The sequence below is a fragment of the Bolinopsis microptera genome, chromosome 11 (assembly GCF_026151205.1).
Source record: "Bolinopsis microptera isolate Bmic1 chromosome 11, MBARI_Bmic_1.0, whole genome shotgun sequence".
Lineage (NCBI taxonomy): Eukaryota > Metazoa > Ctenophora > Tentaculata > Lobata > Bolinopsidae > Bolinopsis > Bolinopsis microptera.
The window spans coordinates 17,617,556-17,644,300 of NC_087082.1; the positions used below are offsets into that span (position 1 = coordinate 17,617,556).

Here is a 26,745-nt window from a genome sequence, read left to right on the forward strand (position 1 = left end):
TGGGAAATAATACTTGTTCTTGTAAAACTATTTTCGATTAAATACGTAAAAGGTTTGAACGAGAATTCAGGAAAAAGTAAAAACCAATTATATCGTGTTTGTAAAATGTATATTACATATATATTTATAATTAGGTTATATATAGCAATTCTAACAACCTCTCACCTCTTCGACTATCGGGAACTTTCTCACATTGTAATCCTCCTCATCTCTGAAAAATCTCTGTTTACTGACAACTCCAGACAACTATCTACACAGGTAAAATAAACGTTATGGTAAGTTAAATCATTCTTGTGAATGTATTGAAAGAGCATAACGTAATGAATTGTCATTGTCACAATGTGCAGGTTGTATGTACATTCTTTTGTAACAGCTCTCTTGCAGATCTGTGCGAGTAAATGAAATTGAAAACGGTCGAATTATTCATCACAATATCATGAGTTCTCATTATTTATTTGCTGTCTATCGGTTAACGATACGACTTTTACAGTGCATTCTGCATGTTTCCCGACCGGCCAGTAACAAATTATCTTAATTGATATTTTATGGAGCGGCTGCATATTACTGATTTATACACAGTAAGCTTACAGAAGGATGCTTGTTGATGAATTGTGTAGCTATGCGTTCTGACATGCATGTAGCTTATAACCAGCATTTGTCAGTGATGCACAAAGAGTGGAGGGAACCTTATACTGCTCACAACAATAGATCTGCAGAAAGAGCGGGAAATGTTTTGGTGACTGGAATAGTGCTGGGTGGATTATGCCGATTGCTGAATAGTGAATACCGTTGAAAGGTGGGATATAAGTTACACTGCATGCGAAGAATTAAAACATGACTGATTTCTGGAATGAGGAGTTCATGTGTTCGCTCACGTGATTGTGATGTGCATATCGTTGTTGTCTGCTGATTTGGTAATTATTGTCACGTGTCAAAACAAATATACTCCTTTTTTCTGATTTCTAAACATTTGATTTGACGACTAATATGTAGATGTAAAATACCTGATTATACACTTTCAGGGTGTTCACTAATCAGTATTACTTTTGAACGATTGATTAATGTCAAAATAGCTGCGGAGGAATTACTTACGGTTCTCCAAGTTGAGTTACGAAAACATTCTTTTTCTGATCAAACTCTAGCTTTGTGTTATGTAAAGACGACGACATTGCTAAAATCTTATGAGAAAAGATATTGATTAAAAACAGAGATGACATTTTTAGAGGATATTTTATGATATTCTGTTTGTCAATTAAAAGATTTAAAAACACTTTATAGAATTTATTAGCTACAAATTATAGTTTTGAGTTGTTGGAAACCTGAATGGGTATCTTGAAACCTTAAAAAGAAATCTTTGACATAATCAATCATTAAGTAATAAACCAAGATAAATCTACTAAATACAGTGTGTTTTATCAAAATAAATAAGTTACTTCAGTTTTACCAAGAATTTCGCACTGTGAACTCTTTGTCGGCCCATAATGTCGGTCACCGTGAAAAGTTTCGCTGTTAAACTTAAACAAAAAATAAAACATTTGTGACTAAAAATGCAAGCTTCCTTCTATGAACAATGATTGATTTGATAATGTCTTAATGCCAAAGAGATCAGAATGGTCTCAGGATCAGAAGACCATTGTAGACCAACATGAAGTTTCGTCGCTTAATGAGCTCTGCTGCATAAGAAAAACCACCAAGGAATGGGTATGAAAAGCCGTACATGTGACCAAGTACCACCCAGTTAATACTTAGAACCCTGATACCGTTCAGACAGAGCACCTGACCTGGTTTAGTAGTGGCAGAAAAGAGAGTCTCCATTGTTCTCTGCAAAGCGAAACACTTAACAAACCTCCCTGGCAACCACTGTGGCTGGTTTGTGGTCCTGAACTTCTTCCTTAATATAGTGGATGGAACCTGCTTATCTTGATCTTTACTGTTTTCTAAAAAGCTTGTGATTATAGGTTCCAGAAGGCGCCACATGGTGCCCACCACAACTAGGATTCCAAAGAAGGAGGTTATTGTGACAGCTGCATAGGCGCCGGTATCAAACTCTTGTTTCACATCACAAATAACATCCCATGTGGACGGATCAGTGTGGATTATCCCAGATTTATTGATCAGAGAAGTTTCCAGTAGTTAAACCTGGGCCAGGTTTACCCAGAGCGTCTATAAACGCTAAACTCTGGATTAAATGACACAAGACTGGATGTGAGTTCAGATAGTTTAGAGGTGCAACTCGTAGCATTGCCAAACCCCTTGAAGCTTGAGAGGATAGTGTTCAGGTTGTAGGTTAAGTTTAAAGACATTGCTTGTTGGAGGATTTCTGTGTTGGGGATATTTAATGGAATTGGTAGTTTTTAGTGCCATGGGTAAGCATAGGTCAGGGTCTGATCTAGATAAACTAGACAAATAAGCAGAGTTATCTCCAGAAAGATCATTCCTGTTTTGATAAATTTTTTTAGATATTGTATTTTAAATAGTTAATGTTGGTGGGGAAATATTTATTATATATTTCTTCGCATAGTGTGATGATATTTTGTAGACATGTGTGATGATGTGATGTCATAAATTTTACTTTACTTTACTTTACTTTACTTTACTAAGACGGATTTAGAATTAGCAACAAATTATTGACAGAAGTTTTTTATGTGTAAATTGAATGTAGACAGTAAGTAAAATTAGGCCAGACAATGTAATCAACAGAGGCGCCCCCCCCCCCCCCCCCCCCGCCGAAAAGGCGCCCCCCCTGTTGGCGCCCCCTCCCCTTTTGGTGCCCCTCCCTAAAATTGAACAAATTAGGTGATTTTAGAGGATGAGCCGGTAAAATCTCTAAAAAAGTGTGTTTTGCTAGTTACATACACATACATACATGTTACATGGTAAGGTCTCCTCCTAGTCGTTGGAGTGGCCTGCATCACACACATCGCGTTGGCGGCGTAACATATGTCTCCACTGTACTCGGTTGGTAGCCAAAGCTTCTGTTGTGTCGTTGTCGATGTTTTCAACACCTGTAAACTTAGCAGCATCTTCGAGTACGCAGGACTTCCAGTTCTTACGGGGTCTGCCCCTTGACCTCTTTCCATAATTTGGCTTCCAGTTCAACAGAAACCTCGGTAGTCTAGAGTCTGGCATTCTAACTACATGTCCATACCAACGTAGCCTGGCAGCACTGATGAAAGTCTCAACTGACTTGATGCCAGCCCTCCTAAGAACTTCGTCGTTGGTCACATGAAAGAACCATTTAATCCTAAGGATCCTTCTCAAGGAGGTTTGATGGAAAACCTCGAAGCGTTTCATCTGCTTTTTGGTGGTGTTCCAGACTTCAGCTCCATACAACAAGATGGTGAGGACAGCAGCCCTATAGATCCTGATCTTGGTTGGAGTCTTTATAGTTCTGCTATTCCAAATGTTCCAGAGCTGATGAAAGGCGCTAGTTTTGCTAGTACTTTAGTTAAGTTTTCGAAATTGTCCCACATTCAAACGACGATTTGGCGCCCCCCTAAGACGGCGCCCCCCTGCACATCAGGGTCAGCGGGGCCTACCTTCGTTACGCCACTGGTAATCAATCGATCCCACCAGTGTTCTGATCGATTTAGTGGTAAGACTTGTATCAGGTTGGCGTTGGAGGACTTCGCCGCTTCGACGCAGAGCAACGATCTGGAAGGGTTGACATCGTCAATCAAGGTTGGCGTTGATTATGTTACAGGAAAACCTTATTACAGATCACGCTATCTGTGACTTTCTGTCACAGTGGATAAGGCATTATATTCGGGATAGTAGAGTTTCGTAAGAATTTAGAATAGCGCTCGATTTTACCAGCGATATCTAATTTTATAATAATTTTCTCCAAAATTGTTTGTTAATATTATTCATTAACCATTATTTGTTAATATTGTACATCATCAAGTATAAACAAACATATAAGCTCCCAGAGGTAGGCAGAGCATCTCAATGCTATTCTCTCGTGGGCTATCTTGGCCCAACCTCTCTTTTAAAAACTATATAAGCTGAAAATGGATTTCCGAGTCGGACGGCTGACGGCGGGCTCGTCGATATTTGAACCAAATATTTTACTTGTAGCGCGATGCACTACTGGGCCGCGCCGCGCATATTCTCGCAACCACAGATCGGCGAGATGCACCACTGGGCCTCGCCGAGCTAGGAAAGGATTGACATCGTGAATCAAATATTAGGACCGTCGACGAGCCCAACTCGCGGCGCGCGTTTTGGTTGACGGATGTTACTCGTCTAAATTTCTTCGAAGTAGCGCGCGCCGCTTTCTTCTCGAAAGCCCGACGGCAAGTGCTACGAAGTAGCGCGCGCCGGGCCAGATCATTAACAATGGTCAAGCGTTTTAGTAGGTTATAAACTTACAAGTATCACCCGTTAAAGAATAAAGATTGATACACATTGTAAAACTTAACGGGTAATACTCGTAAAAATTTTTTTCAACCATTGTAGGTTTATAACTTACCTTGACGGATGTTACTCGTCTACATTTCTTCGAAGTAGCGCGCCGCTTTCTTCTCGAAGTGCTACGACAACGAAGTAGCGCGCGCCAGGCCAGATCATTAACAATTAATGGTCAATAACTTACCAAGACGCGCGCTGAGTTGGACTTGTTGACGGTCTTAATGAGTAGGCGTTCTTCGACCAAAATTAAATAGGGAATCGTTTACGATTGCACTTTCGAGCACCTCGACAAAAGCTTCTCACGTTATTGTGCTTTTTATGGAGAAATACATCAGTATAGCGTTTTTGAGCTTGTTAATCAATAATATTTTTCAAAATTATTCCAAGCGATTTGTATAAATGCACATACATTGACTCTGAATACATTGCAAAATAATTTATCTCGATTCATGAAGTTTGACAGAAGTTACAGAAATGCGCGCAATTTTGGGAGTGCACTTTTGCAGGCGGAGATACATTGTATCACGTTGCGACCCCCACGATACAGGGGGAGCCGCGCACTTCGTGCGCGGCGGGTCATTCAACATATTATGACAAGAGATATGACAAGAGATACAAAATATAAACTTAACTGTGCCTTCATTATTTAATGTACGAGCAGATTATCCTTTATAACAAGCTATATGTAACAGCTTTATCATTGATATTACCAATTACATGATTTGCAATTAAAATTATCTCTTTACAAACTACATGCAATGTAGTGAATGTTTTTGGAATGTTTCTGATGAAATTTTGTAAGAATTGAGGGAGCCAGTTATATTATGATTATGTCAGTATAATGAAAAGAAACATAACGAGTATTTTTTGTTTCATCCTTTATGTGACAAAGAAGCGTTTTATGAATTTTATTCCTCTGGGATTTGATTTGATTTGGGAAATTTTAAAAATAGGATAATGTTTATCCTATTTTAAAAGTTATTTGTTGGCGTGCCGCGCACTCTTGAAAGTGGATGTATAAAATCGAGCGCTACGGCGATAGCTTATAATGGCTGATTTCAAACAAAATGGTCTGATCAAACATCTGTATCGTTCATATTCTCCGAACTATGAATTCATCATTGCGTCTCTATTCATTGATCGGTTGTATGTTCACCCGATTACGTGACAACCACTGACAGCCAACCATGTAAATTTTGAATGCACTTCTTCGTGATTAAGCTTACTGGTTCCTCTGTTAAAAGAGTAGTTAGGCGACTTTAACCAGCCTATCGGTCTAGGTGTTTTACAGATTTTAAATGGCACATGTACTGAAAGTAAGCATTGAGTTGATGCGTCGTACCGAACGTTACCATACAAGAGTACATCACACATCACTTAATTGCTCACTTGAAAATCCACAAACTCCTGTCCCCTAAAATTGATTACATTGGGAAAGGAACGGAGCAGGGACATCCCCACCGGACCTTTTTAAAATCTATATTCTTGACTTTCCGTCTCTCCTGAAATCTGTTGGTGACTATCCAGTTCTTGTTGATGTTTTAATATCACATCTGCTCTGGGCTGACGATCTTGTCCTTCTTGCTCTAAGTCCCAAGACCTTTCAAGTCAATAGCAACATTCTAATCGATCTCTGTATCTCCATGGGCCTTGAAGTAAATATTTAAAAAACTAAGATTGTTATATTCAGCCCTCCTAAAAGAAAGCAGTCCTATGAAACATTCACATTGGGAGGTCAGCCTATCCAGCACACCGAAAAATACTGCTATCTTGGTATAATATTCCACTGAAATGGATCATTTACAGCAGCAAATACTGATAATTTCTATTTGACTCCTTAATGGAGCCTTGACTTACCATTTATTGTAATTGGTACAGCATATATCAAAATTTAAACACTGTTTTCGATCTGACGGGTGGTGGGCTCTCTCTGATGGGACATAGTTCTAGGGGGTACCCGGGGTACGAGTTAACGAATAGTGTTCGTGTCCTTCCACAATCCCCTCTCATTGTGTTTTTGACAGAGGAGGAGCCTAGTTCATCCGTCTGCATCGCTTAATCGAGTTAAAAATTTAGCCAATAACAAACTAAATTACATGTTATACTGATATCAGATGTAGAGTTTATATCAATTAAACAAATAATCAATTAAACAAATAATCAAAGTTTTAGCACATTTTACAGCATAAAATTTAAACAAATGAAAACATATAATGCTCTTAGTGGTAAATGGCCGTTTGTTCTGAGCTGTATGATTTTTTGACAATCAACTAGCGGGGCAAGGAATGTACTGGCTGGTAGCTTTTGTACACACCAAAACGCTAGTCTGGTTGATTAATGACCAAATTAGAGGCGTTGATAGGAAGGCATTATAATTTGTGGGTGTAAGAGGGAATATTTGGCATGCATTATTCTAGCAGCTATTTTGTAACAAATGGTCTTTACGATTATTAAGGACGGTAGGTATTTTGGGTGTTCAATGGGGGCCGGGGGTTTAAATTTAAGGGAGAAAAAGAAATGAATATTGGGTTATAATATTAATCATAGATGTCAACCCTGATATAACTATTGTACTAAAAATTTGATCATAATGCTTAGGGTCTTTATTAGAATTCAAATTGGATATAAAAATAGGATCTCTTTACACTACACTTACTCACTCACACATCACATTTAACTTGACAGAGGAATACGCTGGCAGAGTATGTCGATTTGGTCATGAAATTTTGGAGGTCAGGTGGAATCCCTGCAGGAGCCTACGAAAATTTAAGGTTACAAATATCAAAGTCTTTATTTGTCCAGTCATACACGGCATGACAATGCTGGTTGGAAAGTAGTGAAGATTTCAGTTTGGATTTCAGGCAAGAAATACTAACAGAACAATCAAAGATTTTAAGGTTAGGGGTTATTATATTCCATATTTTCGTTGACCTCGTGTTATGGTTGTCTGGGGGATCCGGTTTATTGATAATAAGCATTGGTTTCCTGGAAGAACGAGAATACTCTTCGTACATAGACATAGGAGTAGAAAACTTCATGATCTTGAATAATTCTATGTAGCTATGGTAAGTATAAAGATTTTGTACAGTGAGTATCTCGTTGTTTTTAAACAGAGGTTTAGTGTGCTCCTTTTTATAGAATTTACTATCAAGTTTCTGGTCAGTAAATGGTCTGGTTCGAACACACGTTTTGAATTTATCCAGGTAGGCTGCTCTATCACCAAACAAGACCCTCAGACAGTACTTCTGTGCAGTGAATATTGAGCTTATACGATTTTTAGCTGCCCCACCCCATGCTGATATGCAGTACGACAGATGGGATTCAAAAAGAGTGTAGTATAACTGTCTGTGGAGAAATTCTGGGAGGGAGCAGCGTAGACGACACAGAGTTGAGGTGGCATGGTTAAGCTTTCGTTTTAGGGCTATTATATGTTCTTCCCATGTTAGATTTTCGTCAATGACGACTCCTAAAAATCTAGCTGACGTTACTCTTTTGATGGGGTAGTTGTCTATATTCATTATGAATTCTTCTTCAACGTTTGCTTCCGTACGTGACTTAGGCCTAAAGTGAATGTAGCAGCATTTTGACATGTTTATGTGAAGCTTGTTAGCCCGCATGTGATATGTAAAGTAGGAATAGAAGGGGTCCGAGAATTGACCCCTGGGGAACCCCAAATTTTATTGGAAGTAGGTCGGACTTTTCTCCTACAACATCAGTGTACTGAAATCGATTAGTTAGGTAGCTCTTGATCAGATCGTTTGCCACGCCACGGATGCCATACCTTTCTAGTTTGGTAAGTAATGTTGAGTGATCTATAGTATCGAAAGCTTTGCTGAGGTCGATGAATATGCCTAACACATGGTGCTTCAATTTGATGTGCTTAGATATGAGGTCAACAGAGTAGTTTACTGCATGGGAGGTTGAGTGCGATTGCCTGAAACCAAACTGAGTCTTAGATATTATTCCCTGAGAGCTGACAAACGAATAAATCCTAGAATATATGATTTTCTCAAATATTTTGCCAAATATGGACAAGGTGGATATAGGACGGTAGTTTTCTATTTCTTCTGGATTACCTTTTTTGAAGACAGGTGTGATTCTGCCAGTCTTAAGTATATCAGGGAATATACCATTTGACATAAGCTTGTTTAAGTATCTACTGATAATTGGTGCAATAACGTGGGACGAAGTTTTAATAACGGTTATGGGAATATCACTGGCCTTTCCATTCTCGAATTCTTTGATTATTCTAAGAACCTCCTCAGGAGTGCTGTCCTCTAACATAATAGATCGAGAGTTACTAGGGCTAAGGAAGTCATGGAATGTTTTCATGGGGAGAATTGGAATACCAGAAGACAAGTCAGTTGTGATAGTTTCATTGAGCTTGGGAGCAATTGATACGAACCAGGAATTAAAACCATTGGCAATTGCTCTCCGGTTCGAGATTCTTTCATTATTGATGATGAAAGGTGGTTTGGTTGTTTTCTTTCTTTTGCCCCTAAGCTCATTTATTATCTGCCAAGTTTTCTTACTGCTTTCAATGTTTTTATAGATTTCGTTACAGTAATAGGAGCGTTTGGCTGCCTTTATGATACCCTTAAGCATCCTACGATAGTCACTAAATATCTTATAAAGAAGGACATTGCCAGATGGATCTTTATTTGTTACTGTATCTGACCATTCTTTACAAAGCTCATGTTTTCTGTCAATTGAGAGGATGATTCCATCTGTAATCCAAGGATTAAGCTTTGGTGTTCTTTTGGTCGTTTTCGGTACTTCTAATTTACAGTGCTTGTCAAGGGTGGATTTGAAGCAATCGACAAATTCGCAAAAATCTGAAGATTGGGACAGCTGATTCACCTTCACCTCAAGGTCAGAAACAAAATTTTTAAGCTTGGTACTTGAGTAGTCGTAGTAGCGGACATGTTTTTCATTGTTCTTATTTCTTGGGGCCGGGGTTGAGGTGAAGGAGAATATGAACGTGTGTTCACTTAATCTATCCTGAAGTACACCAGAGAGCAAAACATTATCAATATCACTAACTAGGATGTTATCTATACACGAGTTTTTACAATTAGGCCGGAAGTGGGTAGCAATTGAGATGGATGGATACAAACCATTACTAATTATAGTGTCTTCAAATAACTGGTTGTGTGACGAAACTTTGAAGAGGTCTGAGTTAAAGTCGCCAAGCAAACGAAAGGGCTTGCCGGATATCTGCTTAGCAATGGTTTGTAAAATTTCACAAAAAGCCTCAAGGCAGCCACTAGGGGGACGGTATACAACTCCGTAGACAACCCCAACACCAGTGCTATCAGTGATTTCGGCGAATAAGCATTCAATGTTTACAGTACAGTAGGATAACCTTTCTAGGACAACAGTGTTAAGGTTGTCTGAGACATAAAGCGCAACCCCAGTGCCCTTTTTCTTATCTGGGAGGGTATTTTGATAAAAACTGGTGTAAGATGGGATCTGGTATAATTCTTGTAAGCTACTACCAACGTTGGTTTCAGCAAGTCCAAGAACATCAAATGGATGAGATAATCGTTTGAGTTCAACTTGGAATGTATCGAAATTACTGGCATTGCCATCAATGTTGAGGAACAGTGCTGAGAGGAAGGACCCATCACCACTGCTGATTTTTTTAGCTACTTCTGTGAATTCACGTTTGGAATAACGTTTACAGCTCTCGAGGGTATGACAAAATTTTTGGATGAGGGTGTCTTCTGCACCCTCATTGTAGGGCCTGTCCGACTTTTCGAGATCGTTTTGATTGTCAAAGGGGCAGTACCTGTCCTCTGTGATAAGTGCACATTCTGGGCACATCCATAGGCCATTCTTGCACTTAAAACTAGCAGATTTAAAACATCTAGTATGGATAACTTTGGTGCAGTTTTCACATTCAAGCATAGGTTGCCCAATATTAATCGACTTACTGCACGGATAGCACACCTCCTTATTGATTTTCAAGTTCATTTTGATCAAGTGGGATCATATCCCACTGTCTGACCAGGTTTCCTCTGTCTAGTTCTCTCAAGTTTCTCACGCACATACACCCAATGTTTAACACATCTCACAAACTTAGATAGACCGCGGTTGCCAAGATGTAACATACAAATTCTAAATTTTGACGGCTGACGATGGTAAGTCGCTACGTTTAACTCGGGACTTTTATAGTCTTAAGTCTTGGAGCTCAAAATGTCTCGTGCTGTGGGCCGTATAAACGGCACACACCACCGCCCTGCCTTACTGCTTACATTACTTCATGGTTGCAGGGCGGAGCCGGTGCCGTTTGTCTCGGCCTCGAGTGGCGAGTGCTTGCCCATCGAATACACGATTGAAACACTAATTATTTACTGGCATTCTACAGTTTCGAAGGTATATTAACTTTGAGCTTTGTTTTGGCGACTGCTTCATCGATGGGCGAGTAGGTATTTGTTGTTTAGCAGTGTTGAATATTGGAGCAATTATATAATGTATATCTCCATCATAATATAGGCTAGTGTAAACATATATAATCAATAATACAAACAAATAGTATTATATTATTGGTAACTCGCTAGATTATAAATGTTATTTAAACACATATGTTTACGTCAATTATTACTAAAATTAATATTCTTTTTGCTTTAATATAATTACATGTCACACAATTGATTAGTTGAATGAAACGTGTGCTACAAATGTCTACGCCTCACGCAGAACTGCGTACCGCTTAGTACTTCATGCTTGAGCGGTACTGCTGTTCACAGAGGCGCGCACTCAATTTAATCACAAATAACGAGCGCGCGGTTTTTGGAATTTCTCTATTAATATTATTCGATCTATTAATTAGATCGCAGTGCTCACGGCCTGTACTGCGTGAACAACAGAAATATGTTTTAAATTATTTTGCTTCTGAAATTTTGGCTCTAGTAATTAAGAAATGCGACATGTAATTGTAAGATAACAATTAAATAGATCCTGTGCGCGGCGCCTACAGCTGACCTACGAATTTCTGAACAATTGAAAATTGTGGCTGTGTGCGCGGCGTACTGTATATGTGTTTGAAATTGAAATTTGAATTTATTTATGAATATAACATTATGTATTGATTGTTTTGTGGTAAATAAAAATTTTTCTTTCCTAAAAAAAATTTTTCTTTCCTAATAAAACCAATCCTGCTTTATGGCTGTCAAGTCTCATGCCCCCACTCAAAAACCATGAGATACCTTTCAAAAATAGATGACAAAGCCAGCCCCCAGCATACCCTGAAGTACATCGCACAAGACCACTTTGAAAAATTCCACCTAAAGTTTATCAAGTGGTCTTTGTCCATCCATTCAAAAGCATCTAATATAGGTTGCTGGGGCGAAAGCGGGTGCCACCCACTTTTCTTTGGAGCCTGCAAACTTGCAATTGATTACTATAGCGGCCTTGAAAGCACTGAAAACGAACTACTCTGTGCTGCATTTCACGAACAGATCATGGTGGGCCTTCCTTGGTATCGTACAGAGGCGGCTATTGAGGGCGTCCAGGCGTCCGTGGCCGCCCTAAAATTATTATCTGGTGGCTGGTGCTTAAAATAGAAATAGTAATTAGTAATAGTGTTAGGAAATAACAAATCGCAATATAAAGCTCTTTATTCACTATCATACGTTTTAATGTAAGCGCACGCATGATCTTCGCGAAATTTTGTGTTGTAGGGAGTCCAACCCTACCATTGGACTACTCAGCCGCGCAGTTTTAACACATAGTTAATTGTAAACGTTACAAAGCACATTGTGCGCATCCCACTACAGGTAATCTATTATGATTTGCCTCGATTTGAGGGTCCAGGACCCTTTGCAGTTTGAACTATTGACTGCTATGATACTGCGCGGCTAAGATCGTACACGTGTGGTGTCCTGTTTCAACCATGTTATAAGTCTTTGTTTTTGTTTGCTGTCGCCTGTAAAGTGTTACACATTACATATATCAAGGCCCAGTGTGTAATGTAATCGGTAGTTTGGAGGGATCAGCATGAGCCGGCTCCCAAGCCCCCTCCCCCCCCCCCCCCCCCCCCCCCCCCCGGCCCCCCCCCCCCCAGTCCATCGATTGGACCCCCAACAAAACTGCCAACCAGCTTCCACGAGCCGCTTCTGGTATCGTACCAGATTGAAAATCAGTCTTTTTCGTAAGCGTATGAATGTGAATTTTTCTCTCTTGTGACCTCGGGTTTGGGTCATGTAGCATACCTCAGATACAATACGAGCCACGAGGTGCACATACTGCTTGATTAAGGGTACTCAGATACATTGGTTGATTTCCCATGCTGCCCAGTGCCCCTCCCATGCTGCCCCCTTCAATATAAAAATTAAATGGGAGGACCCCCAACCCATGTAGCTGATACACTTCACAGCAAGTAGACCAAAGCGGCTCTTGCTTGTAAAAGGTTCATCTACCTAAGCTAATCGGTAGGTTGGGAGCTGGAGTCCCCTAAGGGATCATTTCATCTGTAAAATTTTATAAAATATTTATAATAAATTATCTGGAAAATTTACATGAGCAAATCTAAGAGATTTCAAAGCTCGTCTTCTGGCAGATAAGGTTGAAGGTTATGTCTTGCAGTCCAGGATACTGGGCTGTTGATCTTCCGCGTCTGTCCTACAAATTTCTCTCCCCCAAGATTATATTTTAGTTATGCACTTTGAATTATTTCTAATATTTTTATAGCTCACGTAGACTGACCAGAGTCCGGAGTTCTCCCAAAATGCCAACTTCACATGTAAGTACATTCTTACATAGCCTACTTGGTTAGCTTAGGTTAAAAAGTAATTTTTCTTGTTAAATTATTTGTTACATTGAAAACAATTTAAAGGACCGTTTTACTGCGATAAGACTTAAAATAGTAAAATGTTTCTGACTGAATGGAATATAACCTCAGCAACTGTTTTACGAACCGATAAGTGGACATGCTTTCAATGGAGATCTGAGTCAGATAGTTGTCAGTAACTCGTCACCTCTTACTCATGTTATGAAGAAAGGTGCTGATGGAAAGTAAGCTCATTATATTAATTATCTTCAGAATATCTTGATTCATGATACACAACTTCGATGCTTCTTAAGGATTTGAAAAGTTTCTATTGATTCTTTTATCTTAGTGTGTATGCTTTGTTGCAGGTACGCTGAAGGCCACGTACTTGACCAGCATCTAGAGCGAGTAACTAGTGTTGACTGGGCCCCCAAAAGTAACCGAATTGTAACTTGTGCTGGAGATCGGAACGCTTATGTCTGGAATTTTCAGGAGGAAACAGGTTTTTAACAATTTTCTAGGTTTTTCTGCTTTTTGTGATTTTAATTCTAAATTACACAATCTGTTATGATATTAAACACTTATTTGTATGATTCATTAACATTTGACAACCACAATCATAAACATTATCTCATTCGATACAAAGGAGAGTAGATTTTTTGAAAATGAAAACCCCTAGATTAACAAATAACAAACATAAATTGCAAACCACGATTCTATGGCCATGATTTTGTATGGCCCTGTCTATAAATCCCACTAAATGCCTCTCATCAGAGTTCATTACAGTCCACATTTAGTGTAGCAACTGTATCCATAAGTACTCCAATGAATGGTCAGGTCCCAGTCTTCAGAGAGCCAGGTCACAGTCGACACACTGCTTATGATAACATCAAATCCATCCTGCTCCACATTAGACACAGCAACCCTGGTGACCTGTCCATCTAGCGTTACCATGACAACAGGTACTGATAAGAACCCACACCCGCTAGTATCTATACGTTTGTAGAAGTACTGCTTGCCAGCCCCGTTATTCTCAGATACCTTTATAACAGAAAGAGAATTTGTTAAATTGTCAACATAATTGGGAGTTGTATTATAAGATGAAATACCAGTAGTTGTTGACCGAATGGCAGTTTACAGTCAAGAAATAACCATAAAAGTATTGCAAATATAAAAACGGGCAATTGTTGCAAAGAAACCAAGTTTTACTAATAAGTTGTGTCCTCTGTTGTAAAGTTCATTTACTGATAAGGTTTATATAACTGGCGAATAATTTAATATACCCGTGAGACATGAATCTAAACAAATTCACCTATCATATAAGAAGGTTTGATAAACTTAGCTGGAACTTGACCCTCGCGATTCATTTTTATAGATAAAGCTATCTTATTTTGATTAAATATGAATTGTTTAAACTTTCAACGGGCAATATTGAATAACGATATGAAAGGTTATTAAAAATGATATATCTAGATCTAGTTCTACCGTCTAATTGTGCAAGTCTGATCAGAATTAGAACTAACATATTTATTCCAGGGTTCAGGAATGTCAGGTTATGTTGGAATGCAATGTTGTAACAATGTAATGTTTATGTCAATAATAATAAAGAAAGACTGATTAAATCCTGTCTAAACCCACTTAGAGCACTTCACAGTTCACACTTTACAGTCCACACTTAGTAAAGCAAGTGTAACCGTAAGCGCTCCAATTTATAGTGACGTCCCACTCGCTGTAGAGCCAAGTCCAGTCTGCATCAATGCGCACCAAGATAGCGTTAAATCCATCCCGATCCACATTAGACACAGCAACCCTGGTGACCTGTCCATCTAGCGTTACCGTGACAACAGGTACTGATAAGAACCCACACCCGCTAGTATCTATACGTTTGTAGAAGTACTGCTTGCCAGCCCCGTTATTGTACTCCTGGTAGTCAGAACTAAAGTGAGTGGAGCCCACACATGTGATGGAACAGGCGTAGTTATCTGAGCGGGGTTCTGGTGTGGATATTATCTTCAGACGGTTTTGTAGGGTAGTGCTTGTTAGTGTCAGCAGCAGGAATAGCTTTGTAACAGATATCATCTCAGATACCTTTATAACAGAAAGAGAATTTGTTAAATTGTCAACATAATTGGGAGTTGTATTATAAGATGAAATACCAGTAGTTGTTGACCGAATGGCAGTTTACAGTCAAGAAATAACCATAAAAGTATTGCAAATATAAAAACGGGCAATTGTTGCAAAGAAACCAAGTTTTACTAATAAGTTGTGTCCTCTGTTGTAAAGTTCATTTACTGATAAGGTTTATATAACTGGCGAATAATTTAATATACCCGTGAGACATGAATCTAAACAAATTCACCTATCATATAAGAAGGTTTGATAAACTTAGCTGGAACTTGACCCTCGCGATTCATTTTTATAGATAAAGCTATCTTATTTTGATTAAATATGAATTGTTTAAACTTTCAACGGGCAATATTGAATAACGATATGAAAGGTTATTAAAAATGATATATCTAGATCTAGTTCTACCGTCTAATTGTGCAAGTCTGATCAGAATTAGAACTAACATATTTATTCCAGGGTTCAGGAATGTCAGGTTATGTTGGAATGCAATGTTGTAACAATGTAATGTTTATGTCAATAATAATAAAGAAAGACTGATTAAATCCTGTCTAAACCCACTTAGAGCACTTCACAGTTCACACATTACAGTCCACACTTAGTAAAGCAAGTGTAACCGTAAGCGCTCCAATTTATAGTGACGTCCCACTCGCTGTAGAGCCAAGTCCAGTCTGCATCAATGCGCACCAAGATAGCGTTAAATCCATCCTGCTCCACATTAGACACAGCAACCCTGGTGACCTGTCCATCTAGCGTTACCGTGACAACAGGTACTGATAAGAACCCACACCCGCTAGTATCTATACGTTTGTAGAAGTACTGCTTGCCAGCCCCGTTATTGTACTCCTGGTAGTCAGAACTAAAGTGAGTGGAGCCCACACATGTGATGGAACAGGCGTAGTTATCTGAGCGGGGTTCTGGTGTGGATATTATCTTCAGACGGTTTTGTAGGGTAGTGCTGGTTAGTGTCAGCAGCAGGAATAGCTTTGTAACAGATAACATCTCAGATACCTTTATAACAGAAAGAGAATTTGTTAAATTGTCAACATAATTGGGAGTTGTATTATAAGATGAAATACCAGTAGTTGTTGACCGAATGGTACTTTACAGTCAAGAAATAACAATAAAAGTATTGCAAATATAAATAACGGGCAATTGTTGCAAAGAAACCAAGTTTTACTAATAAGTTGTGTGCTCGGTTGTAAAGTTCATTTACTGATAAGGTTTATCTAACCGGCGAATAATTTAATATACCCGTGAGACATGAATCTAAACAAATTCACCTATCATATTATAAGAAAGTTTGATAAACTTGGCTGGAACTTGACCCTCGTGATTCATTTCTATAGATAAAGTTCTTATTTTGTTTAAATATGAATTATTTAAACTTGCAACGGATAATATTGAATAACGCTATCACCATCTAAAAATGAAAGTTGTTGCCATGCCTCCCGATAGCGTCCAGGCGTTATCACCACTCGCCATATATTAAATATTTTGAGGTTTCTCCAATTCGCCATGGTGCAGCGAAGATAACATGGAGAAATGGAGATTAAGTAGCGACTTTTATCAGGATTTGGGATAATTCTGCGCATTTTAGCCATTCGTGGCAAAAATCCCCGGATTTATCACAAAGTTTTTCAAGATTTGATGGTGAAAATGACGCCTTTTCTCCTTTTAATTTCAAACTTGATAAAATATGAACGAGCATAAACAAAACCACAGATAACCATCACTACGAATAGGGTTACCGAATAGTTCAGTATTTGGTATTCGGTTCAACCGAATAGTAAGCGATTCGGTAATCGGTGACTCTGTAATCTGTATTGGGTATAACTGAATATTCGATTTAACCGTATATTCGACGAATCCGTAACCCTAAGAACGACCAGGTACCTGGATACCCTGCCTGGTGCTGTTGCGTATAAACAGAGCAGCTACCACAGTACGCTGGTCCCCCGCTGAGGACAGATTCGCTGTGGGGAGCGGTGCACGTCTTCTCTCTGTCTGCTACTTCGACCCTGAGAACAACTGGTTAGAATCAAATTTATAATTTGACATTTGTCGCTTTCCCGCTTTGATCGTTTCATCCCTACTCTTAAGTTTAATGTTAAAGAAGCCCTACGTTTGAACGTAGTACACCCAAAATCTCAACAATGGATGAACGGCTATCACACAGCTTTTATTGACTGTAATTGTAAATTTGTGTTAATTTAGGTGGGTTAGCAAGCACATCAAGAAGCCAATACGATCTACAATCCTCTCGGTGGACTGGCATCCCAGTAACCACCTCATAGCTGTGGGATCATGTGATTTCAAGTGCCGAGTCTTCTCAGCTGCTCTTAAAGAAATGACAGATAAACCTCAAACATCTCTGTGGATGCCCAAGTATGGACTAAACTTTAAATTTTAATACTTTGAGATGTGAAGTGAAGTAACCTGTGATGACATTAGATCATGCCATAAAAATCAAAATTTCTGGTACGAGTGTAGACAAATTAATGTCTAATGAAACGCAAAGCACCTTGCTTTAATGTAGGGAACAAGGATGTAATCTAGTTACGGTCAGCACACATTATAGTTTACATACTACATAGTTTACTGCAGACTTAACACAAGGACCCCCTAGGCTAAGCAAGTTCGGAACGCTCCTAGCTGAGTTCGACTCTAACAATGGCTGGGTTCACGGTGTCAAGTTCTCCCCGTCCGGTAACCTGCTAGCTTGGGTCGCTCACGACTCCAGTGTTAACCTCGTTAACTCTGCTAATCTGGAAAAGGTATACTCTATCTGGAACTTTCTAACTGATTGGTTAATTTGTTAATTAATCTGATTTAGGTGGGAAGAGTCTTTTAGGAGGATGTAGAACTTCTCTTTTTTTGTCTAATTTGATTTTTGTATCGATCGCATCTTGTAACGCCTCGGCGTACAATATGCTGTTTGCTACATTTCGGTGTGCTCTGTTAAATATATAAAGTACAGCACTATATTCTTATTGCAAAATAACATCTCTTATTGCAACACTGCTCGACGCTCGTATTGCAAAACTACACTAAAGTTAACTGCCAAACTCCCATAAATGGTTAATGGGTGTACTTTACTCATTCATAAATACTTATCAAAATTGAAATATTACACTACCACTCAAATCATCGTCTCAATCATAATAATTAAAATAAATCATATCTTTTCAATTATATTAATTAAAATATGAGAATCTCATCAAGTGAGCACCTGTATGTACATTTTAACCCATTTTAACAGATAAAGAATGTGCACATTACCTCATTACATAGCTCTATATGCTCCTTGTACCGTATTAAACATGACACCACTATTTATTGTGCTGCATTGTTAGGCTCTGTTTTCTGCAGTATTTCACACGTTCTATCTACCACACACTGTCGTTTGGTAAAAGTAACATTTTAAACGAAACGTTCACCCTCCGATTAGCAAGCCAATTAACAAGCCAATTATAATGTGATAATTACAGGTCCACACAGTGCTGACCTCCAACCTGCCCTACATGTGTCTGCTGTGGCTGAGTGAGGCTTGCTTTGTGGCGGCTGGACACAACATGGCTCCTGACCTTTACTACGGGTCTGATGACGGCAGTATGTAGCTTGTTTTATTCCATTTTCCTTTTTTACATTATCTTGTCTGTTTTACATTATCTTGTCTTTTCATACTTTGTCCGTTGTTTCATACTTTGTCCTTTGTTACCGTGCCCCGACTTCCCAAAAGTTTCGAAGATCCTCAAAAGTTATATACTTTATACAATACATATTTAATGTAAATCTAAAACCCGATCCCCAAAGATCAAATCGGTAGGAATTTGTTTGAGCTGCCGTTCACCGCTAACTTAAACTGATGTAAAATGAATCCTCCCATTTTCAGTTGTATTTGGCTCTAAGTTGGATGTGAAGAAAGAGAAAGCTTCCACCGGCAATATGAGTGCTATGGCTAGGTTCCAAAAACTTGACGTTCAGGGATCAACTGAAACTGGTTTGACTTTAATTCATTAAATACGATGAGCTTAGAAACAAAACTTGAAGTGGCCACATTGTATTATTAAGATTATGTTGCTTTCATTGCACTGTTGTAACTTTCACCGTTATTTATTACATTGGGTATTAGAAGACAAAAGAGACACACAATCACACAACACTGACAAATACCCCAGTAATAATTATTTCAGAAGGCACAACCCTTACCACCACCCACGCCAACTGCATCACAGAGATACGGTCCATCGGTACTGCCAACAACAAGGTCACCAAGTTCTCAACATCTGGTAAAGACGGACAAGTTGTTGTCTGGGAGGTGGATTCCATCTGTTCGGCTATCGCCGGTCTCAAGATCTGAGGAGTTCGTGAAATGGTTTTTGTGTTTTTGGCTCTAACTTAGGATAGGATATGTTTATTGAAAATTTATGAATATCTTTCTTTGTATTTCGTTTAATTGTAGAGAAGTAAAAAAACTAGAGTTTATCTTAGACGATTGATTTATAATTTATATTTATTTCAGAGATTATATCTTTGAAGTTTTCTTAATATGTAATTGAGCCATTATATTTCACTGTTTTATCTGACAATGATTGTTATATTTAGACTCATTAAGATTCTTTGTTTAATGACGGTAACAGCTGGTTACATAATGTTTATATTTCAAAACTGTATGGAGACGCCAAAACGGGACATTTTTGTCACATCACCAATGCGACTAGCAGTATTTTGTGTTTCGACATTCCCAGATAGGCACTTTGTTGGTCAAAAACGCGCGCAATACTGGCGCGGTTTTGTTCAGAAACCACGTGCGTTTCAGAAATGTCCCGTTTGCCCACCTTTTTATTTGACTTCTTCTAACAATTATGTAATCTCTAGGTATGATGAATGATATGGTTACGAGATAATTGGCGGCAAAAGCATGCCCAGCAAGAAAAAGTACAATGCGCGCTTTGCTCCCGCCAGGATTAAGAAGATAATGCAGTCTGACGAAGAAGTTGGGAAAGTTTCAGCAGCCGTGCCAGTTATCATTTCGAAAGCGCTAGAGATGTTTCTAGAATCATTCCTCGAAAACGCCGACAAGCTCACGAAAGAGCGTTGCGCCAAAACTTTAACCCCTCAGCATCTTAAACAAATCATTCAGACAGACAATAAATACGATTTCCTGAAGGATCTTGTATCAGCCATACCCGATCTGGGTCCAGAGGAGGACGAGGATGAAGTTAAAGAACCCGCCGTCAGAAAAAGGCGTAAACCATCAACAGTCCCGGAAAGTAACGGCCAAGCCGCCCAACCCGAATTACCATCTTCACATAGAGGCAGTGCATTTTCTCAAGTCGTAAGGTCTGTATCAGTGTCACAGGACGCACCTAGCTCATCTCAAACTGTATCAGGGCCTCAAATAGTGCCTCCCCAGGGTCCTAACGTGCCCGACTTGTTTCCAAACATGCCCAGTTAACGTACGCTTGTTCTGCTCTTTGTGTCTGATTCCTAAGTGCCGACTCATCCAACTAAATGTGTTAAGAAATCGTTGACTGTTAGTTCTATTATTATGTGAGGGTATAATGGGTCAATATATTCGACTATAACCTTCAAAATTTCTTGCTGGAAGTTTGTTTTGTTCAAATTTTATTTCTTTTTTTTTCGTTTTCAGTATTTATATATTGTCGATAGATAATGAATGTTTTTATTAGAACCCCTTGCAAAAGGATGCATTTTCTCTCACTAGTCTTATTTAGGAAAAATGCGATGCGATTTTATTTTAAACTCTAGCGTTAGTAGTAATTAACGTTTGATATTTTCAAGTCGTTTATTACCATTTTGCTGATAACTATTCAACTAATCTCAAATATTTTTTTAGAACATGTCCGACGTAACAGCAACCATCGAAGAGCCCGTCATTGTTGACGCCCCGGTCGTAGCAGATGTACCAGCTGAGGTTCCAGTAGCCGCTCCAGTCGAAGAGCCAGTTGTTGTTGCCACTCCAGTGGAAGAGTCAGTTGTAGTAGCCGCTCCAGTTGAAGAGCCAGTAGCCGCTCCAGTTGAAGAGGTAGTTGCCGCTCCAGTCGAAGAGGTAGTTGCCGCTCCAGTTGCCGCTCCTGTCGAAGAGGTTGTTGCCGCTCCAGTCGAAGAGGTAGTTGCCGCTCCTGTAGAAGAGCCAGTTGCCGCTCCAGTCGAAGAGCCAGCTGCAGTTGAAGAGCCAGTTGTTGTTGCCGCTCCAGTTGAAGAGCCAGTTGCAGTTGTCGAAGAGCCCAAAGCTGAGGAAACTCCAGCACCAGTCGAGACTCCAGTAGAGGTCGAGACTCCTGCTGAGCCTGAGGCTCCTGTCGTCATTGACACTCCCGCTCCTGCTGTAAGTTTGACTGGGAACCTATTGAGATTACTTCTTTCAAAATGATCTACAGCCAAACAATTTTCTTGATTTAATTCCCTAAGATGGTCAGTTCAGATAACTCAAACGGCTCTGGTGGATTCATTGTTAACAATATTATTGTTTCAGGCCATCGATGAGCCCGTTCTCGTAGAAAAAGAAGGTAAGTATTTACACAAAGTATTTACACAAACCAATTCAAATCATGGCCCACTGCCAATCCAGCATTGTGTTTCCCTATTTCACTCAACATGAGTAATTCGCCCAATTCGTTTTCCTACTTGAATCACCACATTTCACCCCACCCCAGGCTCATTGACCATGTCTGATGCTTCACTTCTCGACTACAAGATGTCGGATGGAGTGTTAGTCGAGGCTCTCTCACTCACAGGTCTCTCAAATATTCTGTTAATCATGTTTTCTTCGCCTTGTGGGTGCTACCTCAGCTCGGCTGTACTTTCACAGCATTCCGTACTATTGTCAGCACTTGAGGTCACTCAATAAATTTTGCAAGGGAATCTTGCCCGTCTTGTGAAACTGAGAGGTAGCACCCTTTCAGACGTTAAAAATCACTTAGAATGTCTTCAATCATAACTTATTTAAAATTAAATTAAAACTGTTTTATACGACTGGGCTTTAATCCTAGATCAAATTCCGCCTGTCATTCCAAAGGAAGGCCTTTTCATTGAGCCGAGTAATATACCAGGTGCGTGTTTTCAGCCCTGAGATTGAAATCTTTTAATTTGAATCCACGATATTTAACCGTGATTATATGTCCTGATTTCTAGATGTCTCTGGGTAAGCATCGTGTCACATTATTTATTTTTCCCCAATCAATTATCAACCAATTCTTTCAGAAACTAAAGAGGAGACAGTAGTCGTTGAAGCACCAGGTAATTATTTCAAACATTCAAAATACTCGCTAGCTAAAATTGCTTCTTAAATAGTTGAAGCAAAATGATGATCTATAAATTAGCTAGGTGCTATAGTAGAGCTAGAGCTTATTATTTTAAACACAATCGCTTTGCTGTAAAACCGTTCGTACCGTGTAACTGTGTTAATTTATAATCAACTCAGCCACATCAGAGCATCACTTGAGAGCACAGTATAACTGGACTAGTGGACCACTTTACCGGCTAATCTAGCATTGAATACAATTCTTATCACTCACTCGAGCCTGGACGCCCTGAATATAATCGTCCTTCATCATTTTATCCTTCACCCCTTTCATCAAACCACCAATATTTTATATTGTGTCAATATAATTGTCACGTTCCACCTGTCACATTTCACGAACTAATCTTGTTTATTTCACGATCAGTCACAGAATCAGAGAGTTCAGATAGCCCTTCACTCCCCACCTCAGACTCACCCTCACCAGCCGATGAGGCCGCACCAGTTGAAATCGCTTCTCCAGCTGCTGAAGTCCCTGAACCAGTTGTTGCTGAAGAAAAGGTTGCTGTTGAAGAACCAGTGAAAGAAGAGACTGCCCCAGCTGCAGTCCCAGAGCCTGTTGCTGCTGAGCCAGAGGCAGTCGATGCACCTGCCGCTGAGGAAGTTTCACTTGAGCAAGTTGATGTTTCTGTACCAGAGGCAGCTGAAGAACCTGCTGTTGAAGAATCAGCCCCTGTTGAAGAACCTGCTGTTGAAGAATCAGCCCCTGTTGAAGAACCTGCTGTTGAAGAATCAGCCCCTGTTGAAGAACCTGTTGTTGAAGAATCAGCCCCTGTTGAAGAACCTGCTGTTGAAGAATCAGCCCCTGTTGAAGAACCTGTTGTTGAAGAATCAGCCCCTGTCGCTGAAGAATCAGCCCCTGTTGCTGAAGAACCTGCTGTTGTTGCAGAACCAGAACCAGTCATCGAGGCTGCCATACCCGTCACTGAACCCATTCACGAAATTCCGTCTCTTCCCAAGGCTTCTCCTAAAAAGCCAATTGTTGTTCCACGTAAGTCGAGATTCATATCGACCTTATTTTCTCTTAAAACCTGAAAATTATATTAGTGTGTGCGTTCAACAACAAAATCTGCATTCCGTTTGATTTGAAGCGTCTTGAAAGAGAGATCGCATGACACTGCAGTACATGAAATAATAGTTGACCCTTAGGATTTAAGTACAGTGACCGTATCGTCCAATCAGTAACCAGCTACCACAATAAACAACCTGATTTCATCCAATCACAAAGAACTTTAAAATTAAGGCGCGGGTCAACTAGTCAGCCATGTACTGTAAACGAAACCGTTTTTTAGCTTGAACTAAATATCCCAAGTATCGACCAGCTGAGTTCTGAGATAAAACCGTTATATTATACAACTTTCTCGTATACGTGTAGCTTGCTGTATTATATGTTATGCATGTACATGTTAATTGATATTTATAGCATGCGCTGTATGTGTTACTCACGCAACTCTCATTTCACTCATCAACGAAAATGTATCAAAGATTTAAAATTGCTGCTAATTGTAATGGTCTTCCTTTTGAAAGGCTGCTGATGATGATAAGTTCATATTATGAGTGATTTGTGGAAATGTTGTTTGATTGGCTCATGATGAGCTCATTTTTACTGAGATGAAAAAGAGTTTTGAAGCCATGTTATATTTATTACTTTCTTACTTTTCGGAAGTCTTTTCCGAGTAGTTCGGGTTATTTTTCCCCTAAATTGTCAAACCAGACGCAACATTTAGGTGCGGAAAAATTTAGCAAATGATGCGATTCTGCATGCGCCCTAAAAGGTAGATTGTACGACAAATGTGTAGCAACAATCGGCATTTATGTGGCAATGGCGCGGTAATTCTCTCCAAAGGTGAAAATTGATGAGCACTGAGCAGTTGAGCTATTATCCGGTGTGTTATTCATAGTTTCAAGGTTCAGTCCCAAACAGTCGAAAATTACTATCCCAGAGTGTCCAAGTACGATCAAGGTCCCAACATTTCCAAATTATGGTTGCAACACATCTATTAAGTAATTGCTGGTGAACTAACTTTCAAAATGTCGAACGTTGATTTCACAGCCAAATTTATCTGAAAATACGCGGTAAATAGCAAATAATGGATTCCCACATCCACCGCACCGAAGTGTTGCTTCTGCTCCCAACCCTTCCTGATATCAGTATCTTATTTCAGAGGAGAGTGACAGTGATGATGAGATGCCACAGCTGGAAGGAGCTGATACTGGCCCTGCCCCAGGAGCCATGACTGATGAGCAGATGAGCAAGGCTAAACAGACCAGGTATTTTACAGATAACATAAACTTTGCGATACATTTCAACGAACAAGGCTGTTTAACCCACACATTGGATGATTATTTTGGCTATTTTGTAGCTTTCTTACAACTAGGCACCAAAGTCACTTCAGAGTCGTCTCATTTTCTCAATTTACTAATGAATAAAATTGCAGGTCAGAGAAGAAGGCAAGGAAAGCTATCTCCAAATTGGGACTGAAACTAGTGCCAGGAGTTGCCCGGGTTACCATCAAGAAATCAAAGAACATCCTGTTCGTGATCAGAAACCAGATGTGTACAAGAGTCAGGGAGCCGAAACTTATATCGTCTTTGGAGAAGCTAAAATCGAAGATCTCAGTGCTCAGGTATTAATACTCTACCTTGGTTTAATTGTATTTTATTTACTTGAAGGAGGTTAAAATTAAAATTCGCACACCAATTTGGTGCTATTACCCCCTTTTGTTGATGAATCCTCTGATCTTGACCATCTCACAGGCCCAGATGCAGGCAGCCGAGCAGTTCAAGCCTCAGCCAGAGGCCTCAATCACAGCTGAAGCTAAGGACGTGGCCACAGTGGACGAAGACAGCGATGAGGATGAAGTTGACGAATCTGGAGTCGAGGCTAAGGATATCGAACTTGTCATGGCTCAAGTGAGTGATTTCTACCCTTCAGTTTACTCTCGCTAACCTTAATAGCGCGACTTAATTTGGCTATTATTGATTATACTAGTTAATCATCCTGATTTTGTTTCCACATCATAAAACAGACCGGTACTGACTACTGGTAGAACATAGAAAGTGCAGCTATATGAACGCTGATTTTTTGTCATAAACTCTCCATTTAAACGAAAAATTTACCATGAATGACGAGAACCATTCTCCATCGACGGTATATATTTCCTAAATTGCCATTTTTATCTGATGTTAATGGAACTTCTCTTCAGGCGACTGTTTCCCGAGCGAAGGCGGTGAAAGCATTGAAAAACAATGCAAACGATATCGTCAATGCGATCATGGAACTGACCATGTAGCGACGCCACATTGTGGCACGATGGCGTCAGAGATGACGTTGTCATGGAGCTTCGTAGAGAAGTTCCAACGCGGACAGTTCCTAAATTATTTGAAATCGACTGGTATTTATTTGTACTGTTTAAGATTTTTATTTTTTAACAAACGTCAATTTAATGATTGTATTATTTCTGGTTCGAATCCTCAATGTTTCTAAAAATTAAATGCAACAGTCTACGATTTTACATACTCAGCTTTAAAAAATCCTGTGATAAGAAGTAAATTTCACGGTATTACACACTTGACACTGCACTGCGAGTCTATTATTAGCTATTATTCGCGGTCTGATTTAGCTATGAAAGCCGGCGCGGCTTTCATATACAAATACTTTTAAATTTCAAAAGCCGTGCATTTTAATTTTGCACTAATAAGTGAAATATGAAACTAATACAAAGAAAATAAAATTATAACATTGTGTTAACGGGTGATACTCGTGACTTTGCTCTAACCAGAGCCCTGATCTCGCTTGCAGTAGCGCGCAACAAGTGCGTCCGCGTCACGCAGTATGCGTATACACATGGCTATATTTGTTTCAAAGACTGTCGGCGAGTCCAACTCGGCGCGCGTCTTGGTAGGCTAATATAATAATATAAAACTATGAACTACAAAGCATTGTGCTGTGTTTATTGAAGGATGTTACTCGTCTAAATTTCTTCGAAGTAGCGCGCGCCTTGTCATACGTTGTATGACCCGCCGCGCACGAAGTGCGCGGCTCCCCCTGTAGTGAAGCGACAGTGGGGGTCACCACGTGATACAACGCGCGCCGCTTTCTTCTCGAAAT

At 39.5% G+C, this 26,745-nt stretch overlaps 4 protein-coding genes across 4 annotated transcripts in view; all 4 read left to right on the top strand.

Moving 5' to 3' along the window:
• Positions 1–21,017, top strand: part of LOC134823215 (actin-related protein 2/3 complex subunit 1A-A-like) — a 36,743-nt gene extending 15,726 nt beyond the window's left edge. Inside the window, exons 2-10 of the mRNA XM_063834610.1 lie at positions 13,103–13,156; positions 13,316–13,428; positions 13,552–13,685; positions 17,200–17,341; positions 17,525–17,695; positions 17,937–18,084; positions 18,799–18,919; positions 19,203–19,310; positions 19,504–21,017. Of these exons, the coding sequence (XP_063690680.1) occupies positions 13,142–13,156; positions 13,316–13,428; positions 13,552–13,685; positions 17,200–17,341; positions 17,525–17,695; positions 17,937–18,084; positions 18,799–18,919; positions 19,203–19,310; positions 19,504–19,670 (1,119 nt within the window). The 5' untranslated portion in view covers positions 13,103–13,141 and the 3' untranslated portion in view covers positions 19,671–21,017. The remainder of the gene's footprint in view (positions 1–13,102; positions 13,157–13,315; positions 13,429–13,551; positions 13,686–17,199; positions 17,342–17,524; positions 17,696–17,936; positions 18,085–18,798; positions 18,920–19,202; positions 19,311–19,503) is intronic.
• Positions 1–26,745, top strand: part of LOC134823189 (polyunsaturated fatty acid 5-lipoxygenase-like) — a 1,185,970-nt gene that overhangs the window by 64,135 nt on the left and 1,095,090 nt on the right. The window lies entirely within an intron of this gene.
• LOC134823705 (dr1-associated corepressor-like) lies at positions 20,232–20,768 on the top strand. Its single transcript, XM_063835238.1, has one exon. It carries the CDS (start codon positions 20,232–20,234, stop codon positions 20,766–20,768), a length of 537 nt encoding a protein of 178 aa, XP_063691308.1.
• LOC134823193 (nascent polypeptide-associated complex subunit alpha, muscle-specific form-like) lies at positions 21,151–26,081 on the top strand. The gene is given in 10 exon segments (XM_063834578.1): positions 21,151–21,662; positions 21,810–21,843; positions 21,991–22,071; positions 22,538–22,573; positions 23,002–23,625; positions 24,800–24,905; positions 25,073–25,173; positions 25,176–25,261; positions 25,392–25,547; positions 25,841–26,081. Coding segments are annotated over 10 exon segments (1,800 nt in total). The 5' UTR covers positions 21,151–21,173; the 3' UTR covers positions 25,928–26,081.